The sequence below is a fragment of the Rhinatrema bivittatum genome, chromosome 3 (genome assembly GCF_901001135.1).
Source record: "Rhinatrema bivittatum chromosome 3, aRhiBiv1.1, whole genome shotgun sequence".
In the NCBI taxonomy this organism is placed as follows: domain Eukaryota; kingdom Metazoa; phylum Chordata; class Amphibia; order Gymnophiona; family Rhinatrematidae; genus Rhinatrema; species Rhinatrema bivittatum.
This window is the reverse complement of record NC_042617.1, coordinates 6282328-6301583: the sequence shown is the minus strand read 5'-3', so window position 1 is coordinate 6301583 and position 19256 is coordinate 6282328. Positions and strand designations below refer to the sequence as shown.

General features: G+C 49.1%; 1 protein-coding gene across 5 annotated transcripts in view; it reads left to right on the top strand.

Moving 5' to 3' along the window:
• Positions 1 to 19256, top strand: part of LOC115086673 (multidrug resistance-associated protein 7-like) — a 139251-nt gene that overhangs the window by 97725 nt on the left and 22270 nt on the right. For all 5 annotated transcript variants that reach the window (XM_029592858.1, XM_029592856.1, XM_029592857.1 and 2 more), the window contains 3 exons: positions 380 to 723; positions 8868 to 9037; positions 11793 to 11953. In XM_029592858.1, coding sequence (XP_029448718.1) covers positions 380 to 723; positions 8868 to 9037; positions 11793 to 11953 — 675 coding nt within the window. The remainder of the gene's footprint in view (positions 1 to 379; positions 724 to 8867; positions 9038 to 11792; positions 11954 to 19256) is intronic.

Below are 19256 nucleotides of genomic sequence, written 5' to 3'. Positions count from 1 at the left end.
GACTCTAACGTCTTCTGCTCTCAGTCCTGAAATAATGTGACTTAATAATCACCTACAGCAACTCAAGTCCTGCTTACTGTCTCTGACTGCTGATCCATGTCCTGCAGTTCCTTCCCCACAGCATCCTCTAGATATAAAATCTTCCTTCCCTGCAGCTCTTCGACCTGACCTAGACCATCATTGTGTTGCTCCTCTGGAAGGTTTTTCGCTTGAGTCCCATTCTTTTTGTCTTTGTTCTTGTGGCCACCATGTTCTCTCTGTTTTATTTTCTCCTCCTCCTCCTGCTGGGGTCACAGATCCTCCTAATGATGGGATTCCAGTATGTTGACATTGGAAAAGAGAGAACCTAATTGCCTTAAACATGTTTTCCTGTTTCCAGGCCACTGTGACGTTTTTTGACACCACCCCAATGGGACGTATCATTAACCGATTCTCGTCTGACCTGTACTGCATCGACGACAGCCTGCCCTTCATCCTCAACATCTGCTTAGCAAACGTCTTCGGCCTGCTGGGCATGGTGGTGATAATAAGCTACGGGCTGCCCTGGATTATCCTGGTGATGGTGCCACTCGCCGCCCTTTACTTCTACATCCAGAGATACTATCGGCACACCTCACGGGAGCTGAAGCGACTGTACAGCATCACCCTCTCGCCAATCTACACCCACTTCTCGGAGACCCTGACAGGACTACACACCATCCGGGCTACCCGGGCAGCAGACAGGTGAGCAGCGCAGGGAGTCCCCGGTGAGCCTCACCAGTGAGCAGCAGCAGGTGGACAGGGTGTCCTTACTAAATTCTCCCTCCCCTACCTGCCAATGACAGGAGAGCAAGAGCAGGGACCCCCCTTCCACCCACCCCCTCTAAACTTTTTCCCACTGATAAGAGAGCAGGGCAGAGAGTCCCTACTAACTATTCCCCACTCACCAGTACTACCACCACTATTTGCTGGCAAGGAGACCCCGCCCCTGCCTAAACCCTTCCCCTCCACCAAAGACAGAGGTGATCAGGGTAGGTACTCCCCTGTGAACCCTTCTCCCCTCCGATTAAAGACAGGCTGGTGAGTAAAGCAAGGAGTATAATATCATTTTATAGCACTGCTGCATATACACAGCACTGTACAATGGGGATAAGTACTCGGATATGCTAATTCCCTACTCCAAAGAGCTTACAATCCAAGTGGCTATCTGAGGCAATGGGAGGTAACGTGACTTTCCCCAAGGTCACAAGGAGTGTCAGAGGGAGAGGTGAGATTTGAACCCCTCTGTGCCCTCCCCTCCAAACTGTTTCCCCACCTGTGGTGATGAGTAGGGAAGAGAGTCCCCCTTGAACTCAGGGAGTCCTGCTAAAGTCTTCTCCCACCCCCAGCTCCCCCATATGACAGGTGAGGTGGGCTGTATTGAGAGCTGGTGTTTAAGATGATGGGTAATTTAGTTTTGGATGCATCAAATAGTCAAATAGAATTCTATATAGTTGATAACAGGCAAAGATCATAAAGATGTGAGTGAGTCTGCCTGGAGGTTGTTGGAGCCAGGCCTGGTTGTGAGAATCTGGGTGCAGGAGGCCATGGGTGGGCCAGCTGGGTCTGGTTGCGGGAGCCTGACTGGAGGATGCTAGAGTCTGACTTTGTTACTTAAGAATACTTCCCTGTACATTCCCAGATCAGTCCAGACTCCTGCGTTTTGCCTCCCTTCCAGCAGATGGAGACAGAGAAAGTTTTGCTGACACTGCCATATAACCTGGTGTGCCACCTGCAGCCCCTCAGAAGTTCTCTGTCTCCAGCAGATAGTAGATGTGCAAAACTTGCAGTCTGGAAATTAATTAGAAAAAAAAAGATATTTAGATTGAGAGAGAAGATTTCCTCCTGGAAGTTTAGCAGGTCCTGGTGGGGCCATCCCTCCCGGTACTGAAGTGGACGAGCAGGGGGTTGGGGACCCTTGTATAGCTCAGTCCTTTTGCTGCCAGAGGTAGATAGCTCATGGAGGAAGTTTCCTCTCTCCTAGGAGGACTTGTGGAGCCTGCTGCCCTTCTTCTGTAAGGGAGGTAAAATTATTTTTTTTTTCCTTTTGGTTTGTCATCCTGGGATGGAAGTCGGGGCAGCAGCCTTGCAGAGATTGGACTGCAGCTGCTCTCACGGTGTTTTCTTTTGTTCTGCTGAAGTCCTCTGAGCGGCTGCCTGCACACGTGGTCGGGCAAGCCACAGACATGCCGCGCGGCAGTAAATGCTCCATGTGCAGCAATGCACACACGCAGCTGTCCCGAGCCGGTTTCTGTTTCTGCTGCCTCTCTGGGGGAGAGTGCAGCTCGGGGACATTGGCAGCAGGGTCGGGGAAGCAGCAAGAGTCTGGAAGGCTTGCGAGTGAATTGGGTTCAGCAGCGGGCGGCTTCCTGATTGGCACGGGAACGGCGTCCATTTTGGGTTCTCTTGCGGCTGCTTCAGAAGCCGCGTGGGGAAGGGGATCTCCTTACACAGCTGCCCCAGCTGATCAGAGCCCCATGGAGGGCCAGGTCACTCAGTCTGGGAAGGATGAGGACCTCCTGGGGCAGGATTCTGATGGTCCTGCAGCTTTTTTGACAAAACTTTTGTTGCTGCACAAAGCTTAATTAGCCAGGAAAGCCATGGGGTGGCATGTTTCTGGGCAAGAGGGATCAATGGGTCCACGACCCACAAAGCGATCCAGAGTTTCGCAGGCTAATGCTGCGACAAGGATTTGGTGAGTCCTTGGTAGATCTACACAGTCAGACACGGCGGACAAGGATTCTGAGGATGGGGTCCGTCAGCAGAGGACCCTCATGAGACGGATCCTTTTCCGGATGGACAGGATCTGGAGGAAGGGTTGGGACAAGCCCCAGGTGTAGAGGGGGACAAGCCAAAGGTGGTTCATCTTTTCTACAGGGAAGAGCTGTGGCCCCTGATCCCCTATGTCCTTAAGGAGCTGGGGATTAAGGTTCCTCGAAGAATCTGATCAGGAGGAGGTAGATCCAGTCATGAATGGCTTAAGAGATCCAGGGGAAAGCTTTCCTCTTTCATATGTCAGTCAAGAAGTTAGTAGTTAGGGAGTGGGATACTCCAGAGACTGGCTTGAAGGTCGGCAATGGACACGCTTGAGCTGTTAAAACTTCCAAAAGTGGATGCCTCAGTGTCTGTGATCACTAAGAAGACAACGATTCCAGTGGCTGGTTCTGCAGCGTTGAAGGATATGCAGGTCAGGAAGCTGGAATTCCATCTCAAAAAGATTTTTGAGACCTAAAAACGTGAACGTGGCTTTCAGAGTTCCTCAATTTCGTATGGAGACTCTGCAGTCAGTCATTGTAGCTGTGTGAAAAGGGGAGTTCTTGGCTTCTCTAGATTTGACTGAGGCGTACTTGCACATAGTAATCCATTGGTATCATTTATTTATTTATTTATTTAACAGTTTTTTATACCGACCTTCATAGTAGATAACCATATCGGATCGGTTTACATTTTAACAAAGGGTAAACTGAGGTAACAATTCTGGTAAATAATAGATAACAAAGGAAAAAGGAATAAGTCAAAGTTACAATCAACAAGGAATGGAAAACTTGGAGGCTTAAAGACAAGCTGGAAGGAAGATAGAGGCAGGTAGAATAAATAAATCATGATACGAATAATTTAACGGATTTAGAGCATATGCTTTAACCTGGAAATGCCAGTGTCCATTGTTCAGGAGGAAGTGTGTCGAAGTCCTTGTAAGAAATGAGGCTCAAGTCTTTGTAAGAAATGAGGCTCAAACTAGTGAATATCTGGTGAATCTGGGAAGGCTTGGAGAAAGAGCCACGTCTTTAGTCTTTTTCTGAAGGTTAAGAGGCAGGGTTCTAATCTGAGATTTGCTGGGATATTATTCCAGATAGCTGGGCCCGCAGTTGAAAAAGCTCTGTCTTTGGTCGTAGATAGGAGTGTGGCTTTAGTGGGGGGAAATTTCAGAGTGCCTTTGTGGATATCTCTCGTTGGTCTGTTAGAGGAATGGAGTTTGAAGGGGATTTCCAGGTCGAGTTGGAGTTGCTGATGGATGGTTTTGTGTATTAGTGTAATAGATTTGTACAGGATTCTGAAATTTACTGGTAACCAATGTAGGTTTCTGAGGACGGGGGAGATGTGTTCACCGCGGCTGGTGTTGGTCAGCAGTCTCGCTGCCGCATTTTGTAACATCTGCAGTGGTTTGGTGGTAGATTTAGGGAGGCCTAGAAAGAGGGCACTGCAGTAATCTATTTTGGCGAACAGAAGAGCCTGGAGGACTGTCCTGAAGTCTTGGAAAAATAAGAGTGGTCTCAGTCGTTTCAAAACCTGTAGTCTGTAAAAACTGTCTTTGGTAGTTGTGTTGACCATTTTTTTAAGGTTTAGACGATTGTCTATTATTACCCCAAGGTCTCTAACGTGCGTACAGGTGATGTGAGCGGGGTGATGTGATGTGTACAGGTGATGTGAGCATTGTGTGGTGAAGGTGGAGGAAGATTGTTTTCATTTGAAGAGATGAGGAGAAGTTCCGTCTTTGAGGCATTGAGGACCAAGTTTAAGCTGCTGAGTAGATTGGTAATGGATAGAAGACAGTTATTCCAGTAGGTGAGAGCTTTTGAGATAGATTCTGTTATTGGGATTAGAATCTGTACATCATCTGCGTACAGATAGTGAATTAGGTTGAGGTCTGTCAGTAGTTGGCAGAGGGGGAGGAGGTATATATTAAAGAGGGTTGGGGATAAGGAGGATCCTTGTGGTACGCCAAGGGAAGATTTTGTTAGAGGTGACTCCTTGTTATTGATTTTGACTTTGAAAGTCCTATTGCTGAGAAAGGACCTGAACCAGTTGTGGGCTGATCCGGAGATGCCGATATCCTCAAGGCGATCCAGAAGGATGGTGTGGTTGACGGTGTCAAATGCCGCCGAAATGTCTAATAGAACTAATAAGAAGGAATGTCCTTTGTCTAACCCCATTATAATATGGTCCGTAAGCGAAAGAGATTCCTGACGTTCATGATTCTCGGGACATATTTTCAATTTTGAGCCCTTCCGTTCGGGTTGGCAACTGCTCCAAGGACCTTCACCAAGGTGATGGTCATGGTGGTGGTGGCTCTCCGGAAGGAGGGCATCCCGATTCACCCATACTAGACGATTGGCTGATTTGCATGAAGTCAAAGGACCTTTGCAGGTAGGCAGTGGAGTTGATGCTGCAGCGGTTGAGATCCCTGGGTTGGGTAGTAAATCTGTCCAAGAGTCATCTTTCCCCTTCTCAGGTGTTGGAGTTTCTGGGGACACATTTCGATACCAAGGTGGGGAAGGTGTTTCTCACCAGAGAATGCATTTTCAAATTGCAGAGGCAAGTTCTCAGTTTATTACAGGAAGCGATGCCCAGGGTCTGGGATTACTTGCACGTTCTTGGTTCCATAGCTTCCACTTTGGAGCTGGTTCCTTGGGCATTTGCTCATATGAGGCCTCTGCAGTCAACGTTACTTTCCCAGTGGAACACATTGTCAGAGCAGTTTCATCTTCCACTACCTCTTACAGAGCTAGCCAGGTCCAGTCTCTCATGGTGGCTTGGTCAGGCCAATTGTGTCGTGGAGTGGACTTGGAGATTCTAAAGTGGATAGTTACCACTGATGCCAGTCTCTTCGGATGAGGGGCTGTATGCCAGGATCAGTAGTCAGCGGAAGAAGCATTGTGGTCTATCAATCGCTTAGAGATGAAAGTGGTGCAGTTTGTGCTGAGTGCCTTTCTTCCTCTTGCATAGTCGGCCAATAAGGATCTTGTCAGACAATGCAACGAAGGTAGCTTACATCAACCAAAAAGGTGGTACCAAAAGTCAGGCGGTGGCTTAGGAAGCCCAGGAGTGATTTTTCTGGGCAGAGCAGCATTTGGCATTACTAGTAGCATCTCACATAGCCGGGATAGACAATGTGCAAGCGGATGTTCAGTTGACAACAGCTGGGTCCCGGAGAATGGGAGTTGTCAGAGGAAGCAATGTGTCTCATCCATTGCAGATGGGGCAGGCCCCACATGGATTTGATGGCAACTCAACAAAATGCTAAGGCACTGCACTTCTTCAGAAACAGAAGAGAGCGTGGAGCAGAAGGGTTGATGCCTTGGTTCTTCCTTGGCCGCACGGGATTCTTCTGTACATGTTTCTGCTGTGGTTGCTGGTGGGCAAAATATTGCGGAGAGTAGAGATTCATCTGGGAGAGGTGATTCTCGTGGCACCGGAGTGGCCTTGATGGCCGTGGTTTGCAGATCTGGTCAATCTAGCGGTGGATGGGCCATTGCGACTCGCTCATTTTCAGATCAGACAGCTTGCTTCTGTCTCATGGCTTGGCGTTTGAGAGAGGAGATATTCCAAGGACAACATTTCCACTCTGTTGCAAGCTAGAAAGACTTCCACCTTCTTGGTGTATGTGAGGGTGTGGAGAGTTTTTGAGGCTTGATGCACAGAGCATGGGGTTGAACCTACTCGAGCATCCATACTGCCTATTCTGACCTTCTTGCAAAGAGGGTTGGTGAAGGGTCTAGTCTTTAACTCCCTCAGAGTTCAGGTGGTGGTTTTGGGCTCACTTCAAGTCAAAGTGCAGGGAGTGGCCTTAGCGGCAAATCCTGATATGGTGTAGAGATGTGAATCGGAACCGGAATCAGTTTGGTTCCGGTTCCGATTCAAATCTTATAATTTTTATCGTTCGGCCCGATTGGTTTTTTGTTTATCGGCTGCGCCCAATCCGATAAACAAAAAACCCACCCTGACCCTTTAAAACTGACCCCTTAGCCTCCCCCAACCTCCCGACCCCCCCCCCCCCCCCAAAAAAAAGTTTTAAAATTATCTGGTGGTCCAGTGGGGGCGCGGGGAGCAATCTCCCGCGCTCGGGCAGTCGCCTGCGCTAATAAAAATGGCGCCGATGGCCCTTTGCCCTTACCATGTGACAGGGTATCCGTGCCATTGGCTAGCCCCTGTCACATGGTAGGAGCACTGGATGGCTGGCGTCATCTTTAAAGATGGCGCAGGGCTAGCCAATGGCACGGATACCCAGTCACATGGTAAGGGCAAAGGGCCATCGGCGCCATTTTTATTAGTGCAGCCGATGGCCCGAGAGCGGGAGATTGCTCCCCGCGCCCCCACTGGACCACCAGGTAATTTTTAAACGTTTTTGGGGGGGTCGGGAGGGTGGGGGAGGCTAAGGGGGTCAGTTTTAAAGGGTCGGGCTGGGTTGTTTGGTTTTTTTTTTTTTTATTGGGCCATCGGCGCCATTTTTATTAGTGGCAGCTGACGGCCCGAGAGTGGGCAATCGGTCCCGGGGCTTCCACTGGACCACCAGGTGATTTTAAAACATTTTGGGGGGGTTTGGGAGGGTGGGGGAAGGTAAGGGATTAGTTTTAAAGGGTCTGAGTGGGTTTAGGGGTTGTTTTGGTGTGCCGGTTTTCCTGCCCTCCCCCCAAATAACTCCCGTTAGTGAACACAAACCCGATTAATGATTTTCAACGATAAATCGGGAGAATTTCTATTGTATCTCACTCTTTAACGATTTTTGACAATTTAAAAAATATCAGACGATATTTTAAATCGTCAAAAAACGATTCACATCCCTAATATGGTGTGTTTTCTTCAGGGGGCGAAGCATTTGTGTCCTCTGATGTGAAATTGTGTCCCCCCCCTGGAGCCTTAACTTGGTCCTCAAGGGGATGTGTATGGCTCTGTTTGAGCCTCTTAGAAGGGCAACTATGAAAGATCTTACCTTAAAGGTTGTTTTTCTGGTGGCAGTTTGTTCCACTAGAAGGATTTCAGAGTTTCAAGCTTTGTCATGTGGGGATCCTTTTTTGAGGATTACAGATTCAGGAGTCTTGTGGTATGCGGTCCCTTCCTTCCTGCCGAAGGTAGTGTCGTCATTCCACTTGAGTCAATTGATGGAGCTTACAGCTTTTCCAAACCTGGATGCGGCAGCACCTCACACGAGAATAGACTCTTGGATGTAAAGTGAGCTTTGTTGCAGTATCTTAAGGTCATTAATAGCTTCCGACTATCATCATCTTTTTGTGCTATGGAGTGATGCAAAAAAGGGACATAAGGCTTCAAAATCTGCCAAAGTGTGGTGGTTGAAGGAAGTGATAGGTTCGACGTACATCTGTCAAGGTCATTCTATCCCTGAGGATTTAAGGGCTCACTCTACTTGATCACAGGCGACATCTTGGGCTGAATGTCAAAAGGTATCGCAACAAGAAACTTGTAGGGCAGCTTCTTGGAAGTCATTGCACACTTTCGCCAGACATTGTTCAGCTTTCCAGATTCCAGATGCCATGGGCTTTGGGGAAAGTGTACTTCGAGCAGGACTCTTACAGTTCAACCCTGTTTAGGGAAGCTTGGGAACATCCCAGGAGTCTGGAAGCCTGGACTGATATGGGTACGTACAGGGAAAGGAAAATTTGGTTCTTACCTGCTAATTTTCATTCCTGTAGTACCACATATCAGTCCCACCCAGTTGATGTGGGGAGAATTGGAGAGTCCGCTCAAGCTAACATTGTAAATAGGCTGAAGAATGGCTCAGGTTTTCATTTTGGTTCCTCACGTTGTTAAGGTTGGAAAGGTTGTAGCCATTATAAGGTTCCACTTCCTACTGCTCGTTCAGGGGGAAGTGATTGTTACTTGTAGTTATGTTCATTGGTATCTTGGCTTGGGTACAGGTCAATACTGAGGGACTGCAAGTGGCACACCAGGTTATGTGTGGCAGTATCAGCAAAACTTTCTCTATCTGGAGGGGAGGTAAAACCCAGGAGTCTGGGACTGATCTGTGGTACTACAGGAATGAAAATTAGCAGGTCAGAACCAATTTTCCTATATTCTACTCTGGTTATTGACCCCTGCTTTATTGCCTCTTGCAGGTTTGAACGGGAGAATGAAGTGCGGCTGGAGAGGAATCAGCGCTGTCTGTTTATCAGTAACACAGCTATGCAATGGTTGGATATCCGTCTGCAGATGATTGGGGTTGTTGTGGTTACAGCAATTGCAACAATTGCTATCGTTCAACACCAGAGGGAATCTGGCGACCCAGGTTCAGGAATTATCTTCTCTCTTATTCAACTGTGCCTTCCACCTAGAGTACAAGAAGAGGCTCGTCTCCTGTACACCATTAGGGATATATAGAGGCAAAATGTGTGTTGCTTGTTTTTTTTGCCCATGCTCAGACCTTTCAGTGGGAGAACGCAAGTGTCACTTGATCCAGATACCAGCTATAGGCTAATTTAAAAACAAACAAAAAAAACCCTCCACCTTGACTGGTCCTCTTGCCTGTGTAATTGCCTACCTCTCCCACCTCTACTCCAGCCAGATTGCGTACCTCACACAGGTAATGGCTGGTTGCTAGAGTTACCAGTCTCACCTCAGCCTTCTCCGTGCAGCACTTTTCAATGTGCTGTAGACTTGAATGGGAAATATAAATGAACGAAACAATTTGTTTAAATTTTTGGACGTGTTTCAGGGTCTATGAATGAAACAAAAATGATCTCATTTATTGCATTTTATCCATTCGTTTCAAACTAATGCACATCTCTGTGTACCATCTTCTCTCTATCTTCAACTGAACGGGACCTGAGCATTGACTATACTTTCCATCAGTACAAGGAGAGACTTCTCCCATACACCATCTTCTCTCTTTCTTCCAGTCTCCTCACTAGGAGAACTGATGTGTTTGAGTTTAAACTGTCCCCTCCACCAGGAATGCAAGCCAGCTCTCATGTCCCATACACCATCTCCTCGTTTTCCTCCTTCAGGATATCAGCATAGCCTGTACTTTTTCACCAGGAGTACAAAGAGACTCGTCTCCTATATACCAATCTTCTTTCTTTTTTCAGTTGTATCTTCCACGAGGATTATAGGGAGAGACTTGTCTCTTATACACCATCTTGTATGGGACCTGAGCATAGACTGTAGCTTCCATCACCAGTCTCCTACACGTTATCTTCTCTTGCTCGCTCCTCTTCCTTTCTAGGGGGAACTGAGGCATCTGAGCTTATACTGCCCCTTCCACTAGAGGTGCAACCAGACTTTCATCTGCATACTCAGTCTTCTCTTATTCTTTCTTCCTCAAATGTACAAAATATGTGCAAATACTAGTAGTGGACAAGACGGTCTATGAAGATTGTCTGCTGTACAGTGACATCTCTATCTCTTCCTTCCTCAACTCTAAGGGGAGCAAGGCATCTGAACTTAGATTGTTGCACATCCAACAGGACAAACATTATCCTTTCTCCCTATCTGTTTCTCTTCCTCTTTTTTTTCCTCAGTCCATTTGTCTTTCAGATGTTGCCTTTGTTTATCTATTAAAGCAGGATGAAATTACGAAACACAATACAGGGAGTAAAATAACCATGAGTAGGGTGATAGCTGAGGGAATGTGGAGTCTGCTGAAAGGTCTTGAGGTGTAGTACAAGTTTGACTAAAGGCAAGCCATTGGCTTAGGTGGGAAACTGAAGACCATTGAACCTGCAGATTAAATTGCATTAAATTAGTCTGAGGCAGCCAGGAGAGTGATGTCCAGCAGCCTGCATGGGGCTGAAATCTGCAGAATTAGGGGGATTTCTGCTTTGCAAATTCCCAGGTTGTGCTGGTACTTGTGGGAACATAGGCACAGGAAGTTACGCTTAATCTGAGCAGGTGTAAACTTCCTGTGTGTTTATTTACGCACAGTCTTTAAAAAAGATGGAGTGCGTGTGCGCGCGTGCGTGTGTGTGTATATGCTTCTCCTGCTCGAACTTCGCCCCCAAACCATCTACCACGAGTACAGGCATGATGGTGTTATGTGCACGCTTTCCCTGCGCACCCCTCCCTTAAATAGGTTTCAGAATAATTTAAGAATGGTATAGAAGAACATAGCATATAAAAAGTCATCCCCAGCCCTGATCTGCTGCACCTGCCAGCTCCTCCCTCCATCCCTGATCTACTAAACCCATCAGCTCCTCCCTCCATCCCTGGCTCCGATCCCCTTATCCTACCAGTTCATCCCCAGCCCTGATCTGCTGCACCCATCAGCTCCTCCCTCCATCCCTGATCTACTAAACCCATCAGCTCCTCCCTCCGTCCCTGGCCCTGATCCCCTTATCCTACCAGTTCATCCTCCGTCCTGATCTGCTGCACCCGCCAGCTCCTCCCTCCGTCCCTGGCCCTGATCCCCTTATCCTACCAGTTCATCCTCGTCCTGATCTGCTGCACCTATCATTTCCAATCATCTGCTGTTGTCTACTCCCTGCCTCTCTCTCTCTCCTGGGCCATGCCGCTGTCACCTCCTCTCTTCCTAACCCCCTTTTGCAGCTGCACTCAGTAATTTCACACAGTGAGACAGATGTTGGAAATTGCACTTTTATTTTTTACATTTTCTCATACTTGTGCTAGAATTGGATCTCTGCCAATGATCCTCAGACTGAGCCCAAGCTCAGCTTCTCTTATACATTGGATCTTGGCATGTGATGGGCTTGGATCTGGGTGAGAGGAGGGAACAGGAATTGCCGAGTCTCAGTACCCACGATGATCATACCTCGCTGTCACCACCACTGCTATTACTGGCATCAGTAGCATGGGATCTTCTTAGTGTTTGGGTAATTGCCAGGTACTTATGGCCTGGATTGGCCTCTGTTGGAAACAGGATGCTGGGCTTGATGGACCCTTGGTCTGTCCCAGCATGGCAACTTCTTATGTTTTTTGTGCTCTGAGATGCTGCTCCCCCTTTTTCCGATTTCTCCCCCACTTCCCTCCATCGTCTCTCCCTCTGTTCTTCACCTGCAGCCGCTCTCATCTGTGCTCTCTCTTCGCAGGGTTGGTGGGCCTGGCGCTCTCTTACGCGCTCTCTGTCACAAACCTGCTGTCAGGCCTCATCTCCAGTTTCACCCAGACTGAGACAATGCTGGTGAGTGTGGAGAGGGCACAGGAGTATTCCACAGAGCTCCCAAAGGAGAGAGAACAGGAGACCATTCAGGTAAGAGGCTTCCTCGCTTTCAATCTCTGCCAAAGGGTAGAAATGCACCCCCAGCCCTCTCAGCAATATTGACATCTCCATGGGTCGTGTGACACCCATGACCAACCCATGTTAATCTTCCTTGTTCAGCGTAGTTAAATCTCAAGCGGATTCTGATACATTACAGGAGGACCTTGTGAGACTGGAAGATTGGGCATCCAAATGGCAGATGAAATTTAATGTGGACAAGTGCAAGGTGTTGCATATAGGGAAAAATAACCCATGCTATAGTTACACAATGTTGGGTTCCATATTAGGTGCTACTACCCAAGAAAGAGATCTAGGCATCATAGTGGATAACACATTGAAATCGTTGGCTCAGTGTGCTGCGGCAGTCAAAAAAGCAAACAGAATGTTAGGAATTATTAGGAAGGGAATGGTTAATAAAACGGAAAAGATCATTAATGCCTCTGTATCGCTCCATGGTGAGACCACACCTTGAATACTGTGTACAATTCTGGTCGCCGCATCTCAAAAAAGATATAATTGCGATGGAGAAGGTACAGAGAAGGGCTACCAAAATGATAAGGGGAATGGAACAGCTCCCCTATGAGGAAAGACTAAAGAGGTTAGGACTTTTCAGCTTGGAAGAAGAGACGGCTGAGGGGGGATATGATAGAGGTGTTTAAAATCATGAGAGGTCTAGAACGGGTAGATGTGAATCGGTTATTTACTCTTTCAGGATAGTAGAAAGACTAGGGGGCACTCCATGAAGTTAGCATGGGGCACATTTAAAACTAATCGGAGAAAGTTCTTTTTTACTCAACGCACAATTAAACTCTGGAATTTGTTGCCAGAGGATGTGGTTGGTGCAGTTAGTGTAGCTGTGTTTAAAAAAGGATTGGATAAGTTCTTGGAGGAGAAGTCCATTACCTGCTATTAAGTTCACTTAGAGAATAGCCACTGCCATTAGCAATGGTTACATGGAATAGACTTAGTTTTTGGGTACTTGCCAGGTTCTTGTGGCCTGGATTGGCCACTGTTGGAAACAGGATGCTGGGCTTGATGGACCCTTGGTCTGACCCATATGACATGTTCTTATGACACTGCATTGCTCCCTGGGCACAATGAGGTGGTCTTCTCCTCTCTCAGGGCAGTGGAGTTTCATTTCTAGCACTGGAGACTTTGGGCCATTCCTCCAGGGTTTGGAAATTCCCTCTGTCTGGCCCCCTCGGCGTTATCCGGCTGACTAGGTAGCGGGCGTGATTCAGGGTGCGGGTAAGTTCGTTGGATGATAGTCGGGTTTGTAGGGCGGAGCTGCTACACAGCTGAGTATCCCAACAACGTTAGGCGGCCGGCGGTTGGAAGAGGACCCTTGGAAGGCTTGCTAATGAAAAGAAGTGAAGCAAGCAGCCAGCTTTCTTACGGAAGGCGTGGATTAGGTCTGGTGATTATTGCTGATGATCTGCGTACTTGTCGTGTGTGTGGCCCTGAGCCTGGCAGCAAGTGACGGATGAGTAAATAAATAAATCCTGCGGGTTCTGCTCAGGGCAGACGGCAGGACTCCTCCTCTGTCCGTGGGGAGCAGGGCGCTGAGAGCACGGGTGGTTCAGCGCTAAACGTCATGCCAGAGATTTCTCTGGGTAAAGTCTCAGGCTCACACTGCCCCTGCGTTTGGGGAATTTGTTGCTACAGAGAGCCCACGTGCGGCGGTAAGACTCGGTTTTAATCCGGCAGACTGGGGCTCCTCTGTACTTTTTTAAGCTGTATTTGGGGTTTATTTAATGTGTGGAGGGGATTATAGTGTAAGGATCATGGGGATTATATGGAGAAGTTGGCCCAGCGGTTGAGGGTTTTTCATTTGTTGATGGTGTTCAGACTGTGATGCTATATTTTGGTAACAGAGGATGGTCACAGTTGGGTTTTTGCACTCTTGTTGCTATATGAGTGTGTGAGGTTGGTTCTGACTGTAGGTTTTTGTCCTTTTTATGTGTGTGTTATATAAGGGTAAGGTGGCTGCGGTGTGTGTACGTGTGTGTGTACGTGTGTGTGTGTGTGTGTGTGTGTACGTGTGTGGGTGTGTGTGTGTACACGTGTGGGTGTGTGTGTGTGTGTGTGTGGCTGTACTCTGGTCACTGTGTCACGTCTGTAAGCCACCTTGGTTGTTTGGTAGAAATGTTAAGACCGAGGAGGGATGTGCATTCCCGGCCGGGCCTGGGTTTTGGGCAGCTTTGGAAGATGAGCACAGATTGCTTTTTTAAAATCTACTCACAGGGCTGGATTTGTAGACAAAAGCAGTGGAGCCAGGATCCGGTGTGAACTCTGTCAAACACATACCCCAGCACGCTCTCCTCACTCCTCCATCTCCAGGGCAGGAGCAGAGGGGATGGAGCCACAGTGCGGGAGAGGCTGCTCACCCCCTCCTCTCCTCTTCCCTGCAGGCTCTACCTCTTTCCAGAGAAATTAAAGCACCTCCACTGGCCCCCCTTTACAGTCCATGGTGGGTGGGTGGCTTCTCTCTGTTAAAGAGATGAGAGGGGAAAAGCTGGGATGGCAGGAATCTTACATGAATGAAACGAATGGTCCTCTTACGAGAAGGCTGCTCCAGGCACCTGAAACCTAGGGAAACCCGACAGAGTGAGCGATTTTATATCGGCAGCCTCCGGGTTTACCCCTTCATAAAATGCTGATATTGATGTGCCCGTCCAAGCCCGTGGCAGGAGAAGGGACACGCTGCAAGCACTGGACGTACAACGGACCAGCAGATTGTCCCAAACACCTCAGGAAGACCCCACAATGCCAACAGCAATCTTCATAGTGATGGATATTTCTCTCCTAGTCTGGGACCAGTTCTGCTACCCGAAACGACGTGAAGTCCAAAATGCTGTCCCTGCATTCCAAAATCACAAAAAATAATAAAAACAAACGAATGTGTAAAGGTCTGATATCTCCTGCTGAAATAATCTTCTAATTACAACTGTTAAGCTGTCTCTGGCATTGGCTGAGTGCCAGGTTTATAATCATACACCGGTATTCCTGAACAGGTTATCACCATTTATCAACTCTTTTTCAAACTACTGGCAATGCAATTCAGAAGTTAAAATGAAAGGAACTTATCTTATTCCAACCTGCCAGGAAGCTGTTTAAGCCATTGCAGCTTCACTTCAAAATGCTGTCAGCAGATGGCAAACGCTGATTGTTGTGCACTGCTGTGCGATACGGCTCCTCACGCTCGAGGGCACACTCTGCATATTGCAGCAATCTTGTCCTCAAACATGACAGAAGATAGTACATTTGTACACACTGTTACTTTTTTGGTTTTCATGGTATCAGTTCTGGCCTGATCTGCTTATTCAGGGTCAGCAGGGATCCTCGTACCTCCAGGGGAAACAGAACTGATTCAGAGCTCTTCTCTAACAGCATGCAAGGACAGAAAATGAGAATTTTATACACGGTTACAGGGCTCTGGACGGGTGATGGTGTGCAGCATTGTATGCACGGTTACAGGGCTCTGGACGGGCGATGGTGTGCAGCATTGTATGCACGGTTACAGGGCTCTGGACGGGTGATGGTGTGCAGCATTGTATGCACGGTTACAGGGCTCTGGATGGGCGATGGTATGCATGGTTACAGGGCTCTGGACGGGTGATGGTGTGCAGCATTGTATGCACGGTTACAGGGCTCTGGACGGGCGATGGTGTGCAGCATTGTATACACGGTTACAGGACTCTGTGTGGGCGATTGTATGCACGGTTACAGGGCTCTGTGTGGGCGATTGTATGCACGGTTACAGGGCTCTGGACGGGCGATGGTGCACAGCATTGTATGCACGGTTACAGGGCTCTGGACGGGCGATGGTGCGCAGCATTGTATGCACGGTTACAGGGCTCTGGACGGGCGATGGTGTGCAGCATTGTATGCACGGTTACAGGGCTCTGGACGGACGATGGTGTGCAGCATTGTATGCATGGTTTCAGGGCTCTGGATGCGCGATGGTGTGCAGCATTGTATGCATGGTTTCAGGGCTCTGGACGGGCGATGGTGTGCAGCATTGTATGCATGGTTTCAGCGCTCTGGACGCACGATGGTGTGCAGCATTGTATGCATGGTTTCAGCGCTCTGGACGCACGATAGTGTGCAGCATTGTACGCATGGTTACAGCGCTCTGGACGCACGATGGTGTGCAGCATTGTATGCACGGTTACAGGGCTCTGCACGGGCGATGGTGTGCAGCATTGTATGCACGGTTACAGGGCTCTGCACGGGCGATGGTGTGCAGCATTGTATGCACGGTTACAGGGCTCTGCACGGGCGATGGTGTGCATGCTTACAGGGCTCTGGACGGGCGATGGTGTGCAGCATTGTATGCATGGTTACAGGGCTCTGCACGGGCGATGGTGTGCAGTATTGTATGCATGGTTACAGGGCTCTGGACGGGCGATGGTGTGCAGCATTGTATGCACGGTTACAGGGCTCTGGATGGACGATGGTGTGCAGCATTGTATGCACGGTTACAGGGTTCTGCACGGGCGATGGTGTAGCAGCATTGTATGCACGGTTACAGGGCTCTGCATGGGCGATGGTGTGCAGCATTGTATGCACGGTTACAGGGCTCTGCACGAGCGATGGTGTGCAGCATTGTATGCACGGTTACAGGGCTCTGCACGGGCGATGGTGTGCAGCATTGTATGCATGGTTACAGGGCTCTGCACGGGCGATGGTGTGCAGCATTGTATGCATGGTTACAGGGCTCTGGACGGGCGATGGTGTGCAGCATTGTATGCACGGTTACAGGGCTCTGGATGGGCGATGGTGTGCAGCATTGTATGCATGGTTACAGGGCTCTGGATGGGCGATGGTGTGCAGCATTGTATGCATGGTTACAGGGCTCTGGATGCACGATGGTGTGCAGCATTGTATGCATGGTTACAGGGCTCTGGATGCACGATGGTGTGCAGCATTGTATGCACGGTTACAGGGCTCTGGACGGGCGATGGTGTGCATGGTTACAGGGCTCTGGACAGGTGATGGTGTGCAGCATTGTATGCATGGTTTCAGGGCTCTGGACGGGCGATGGTGTGCAGCATTGTATGCACGGTTACAGGGCTCTGGACGGGCGATGGTGTGCAGCATTGTATGCACGGTTACAGGGCTCTGGACGGGCGATGGTGTGCAGCATTGTATGCACGGTTTCAGGGCTCTGGACGGGCGATGGTGTGCAGCATTGTATGCACGGTTTCAGGGCTCTGGACGGGCGATGGTGTGCAGCATTGTATGCATGGTTTCAGGGCTCTGGACGGGCGATGGTGTGCAGCATTGTATGCATGGTTTCAGGGCTCTGGACGGGCGATGGTGTGCAGCATTGTATGCATGGTTACAGGGCTCTGGACAGGCGATTGTATGCATGGTTACAGGGCTCTGGACGGGAGATGGTGTGCAGCATTGTATGCATGGTTACAGGGCTCTGGACGGGCGATTGTATGCATGGTTACAGGGCTCTGGACGGGCGATGGTGTGCATGGTTACAGGGCTCTGGACAGACGATGGTGTGCAGCATTGTATGCATGGTTACAGGGCTCTGGTCGGGCGATGGTGTGCATGGTTACAGGGCTCTGGACAGACGATGGTGTGCAGCATTGTATGCATGGTTACAGGGCTCTGGACGGGCGATGGTGTGCAGCATTGTATGCACGGCTCCAGGGCTCTGGACGGGCGATGGTGTGCAGCATTGTGTGCACGGCTCCAGGGCTCTGGACGGGCGATGGTGTGCAGCATTGTATGCACGGTTACAGGGCTCTGGACGGGCAATGGTGTGCAGCATTGTATGCACGGTTACAGGGCTCTGGACGGGCGATGGTGTGCAGCATTGTATGCATGGTTACAGGGCTCTGGACGGGTGATGGTGTGCAGCATTGTATGCATGGTTACAGGGCCCTGGACGGGTGATTGTATGCACGGTTTCAGGGCTCTGGATGGGCGATGGTGTGCAGCATCGTATGCACGGTTCCCTGTACGTACCCGGATCAGTCCAGACAGTGGGTTATGTCCCTGTTCCAGCAGAGGGAGTCAGAGGAAAACTTGAAGGGCGCTCTCCTATAATCTGGTGTGCCCTCTGCGTCCCTTCAGTATTGCTCTGACTCCAGCAGAGGACGGTCACAGAACCTGCGGTTCCCTACTAGTCTCTCTACAGGGTTTGAATTTTCCTTTTTATCTCTACTTTCACTAATATTTTTGTTCCTCTCTCTTGGATGGATCATTTCTAAAATAAAAAAAATAAAAAATAAATAAAAGTAAACGAAATATTTATTCTGAGGAAGTTTGGGAGACCTTTTCGTTTTTCTCCTGGCTTTCTCAGTAAATATTCTTGCAGACTGAACCGGCAGCAGTCTAGTTTAATTTGGTTTTATTCTGGTGCTAAATGTTTTCTGTAATATTTCACTTCACAGATTTAATTTTGGCTGTTTGGGGTGCACGTTGGTAGTCCAACCTCTCCCCCCACAACGACCCGCTGCCTTGAGAAGCCGTTTACCTCAGGGCAGCACATGCAGAGACGCGGCATTCCTCTGCTTTATTAAAAAAAAATATATATATATATATAATAAAATAAGCAATAAAGACTGGACATTTGCTGGGTCGTTGTTGTTGTTTTTACCTGAGCAGAGGTTCGCACTCTTTCCCACTCCTCACAGCCTTCGGGGGAAGTTGTTTTACTTTTGTTTACCTTCCCTTCCCCCCATGCCGCAACCTTCGCGATGCTCGGCGTGTGGAGAACCGGGGACCCGGCTCTCCCGCTACAGTCTCTGTTTGAGTTGCCTCTCTGGAGGGGAGGGTACCTCGGGGCCAGCGGGGCGTTCCTCAGCGCGCTCCCAAGCGCGACGGATTGATGGCGGGCCGGCTCCTCTCCCGTCTAAAGCGGGAGCGGTGGCCATTTTGTTTCCTGTGCTGGCTTCTCCACAGCAGCCCCTGGAGGATTTAAATGTGTTTTCTCCGCCAATACTGACTCCGGAGAACCCCCCTGATGAGGAGACTTCTTCGGGGGCCCCCCTGACGGCCCCCACCACGGGACCCCTCCCATCCATTTTCTCAGCAGATTTTATTTTATCTCTGCATAGGGCTTACTTAGCCAGTTTGGAGCAGCAGCAGCATCCAGCTCCTGGACCTACTCCTCCCAAAGTTGCCAGGGTTGCAGATCCCCTCTATTCTGCAGGAGCTTCTCAAGGTACCTCTCAGGTTAGGGTGGTTCCTCAGCCTGATCCTCCTCCTCAGGATCCCTGTCCACTTCCAGATACTATTCAAGATATGCTGGATGATTATGTGCAGGTGG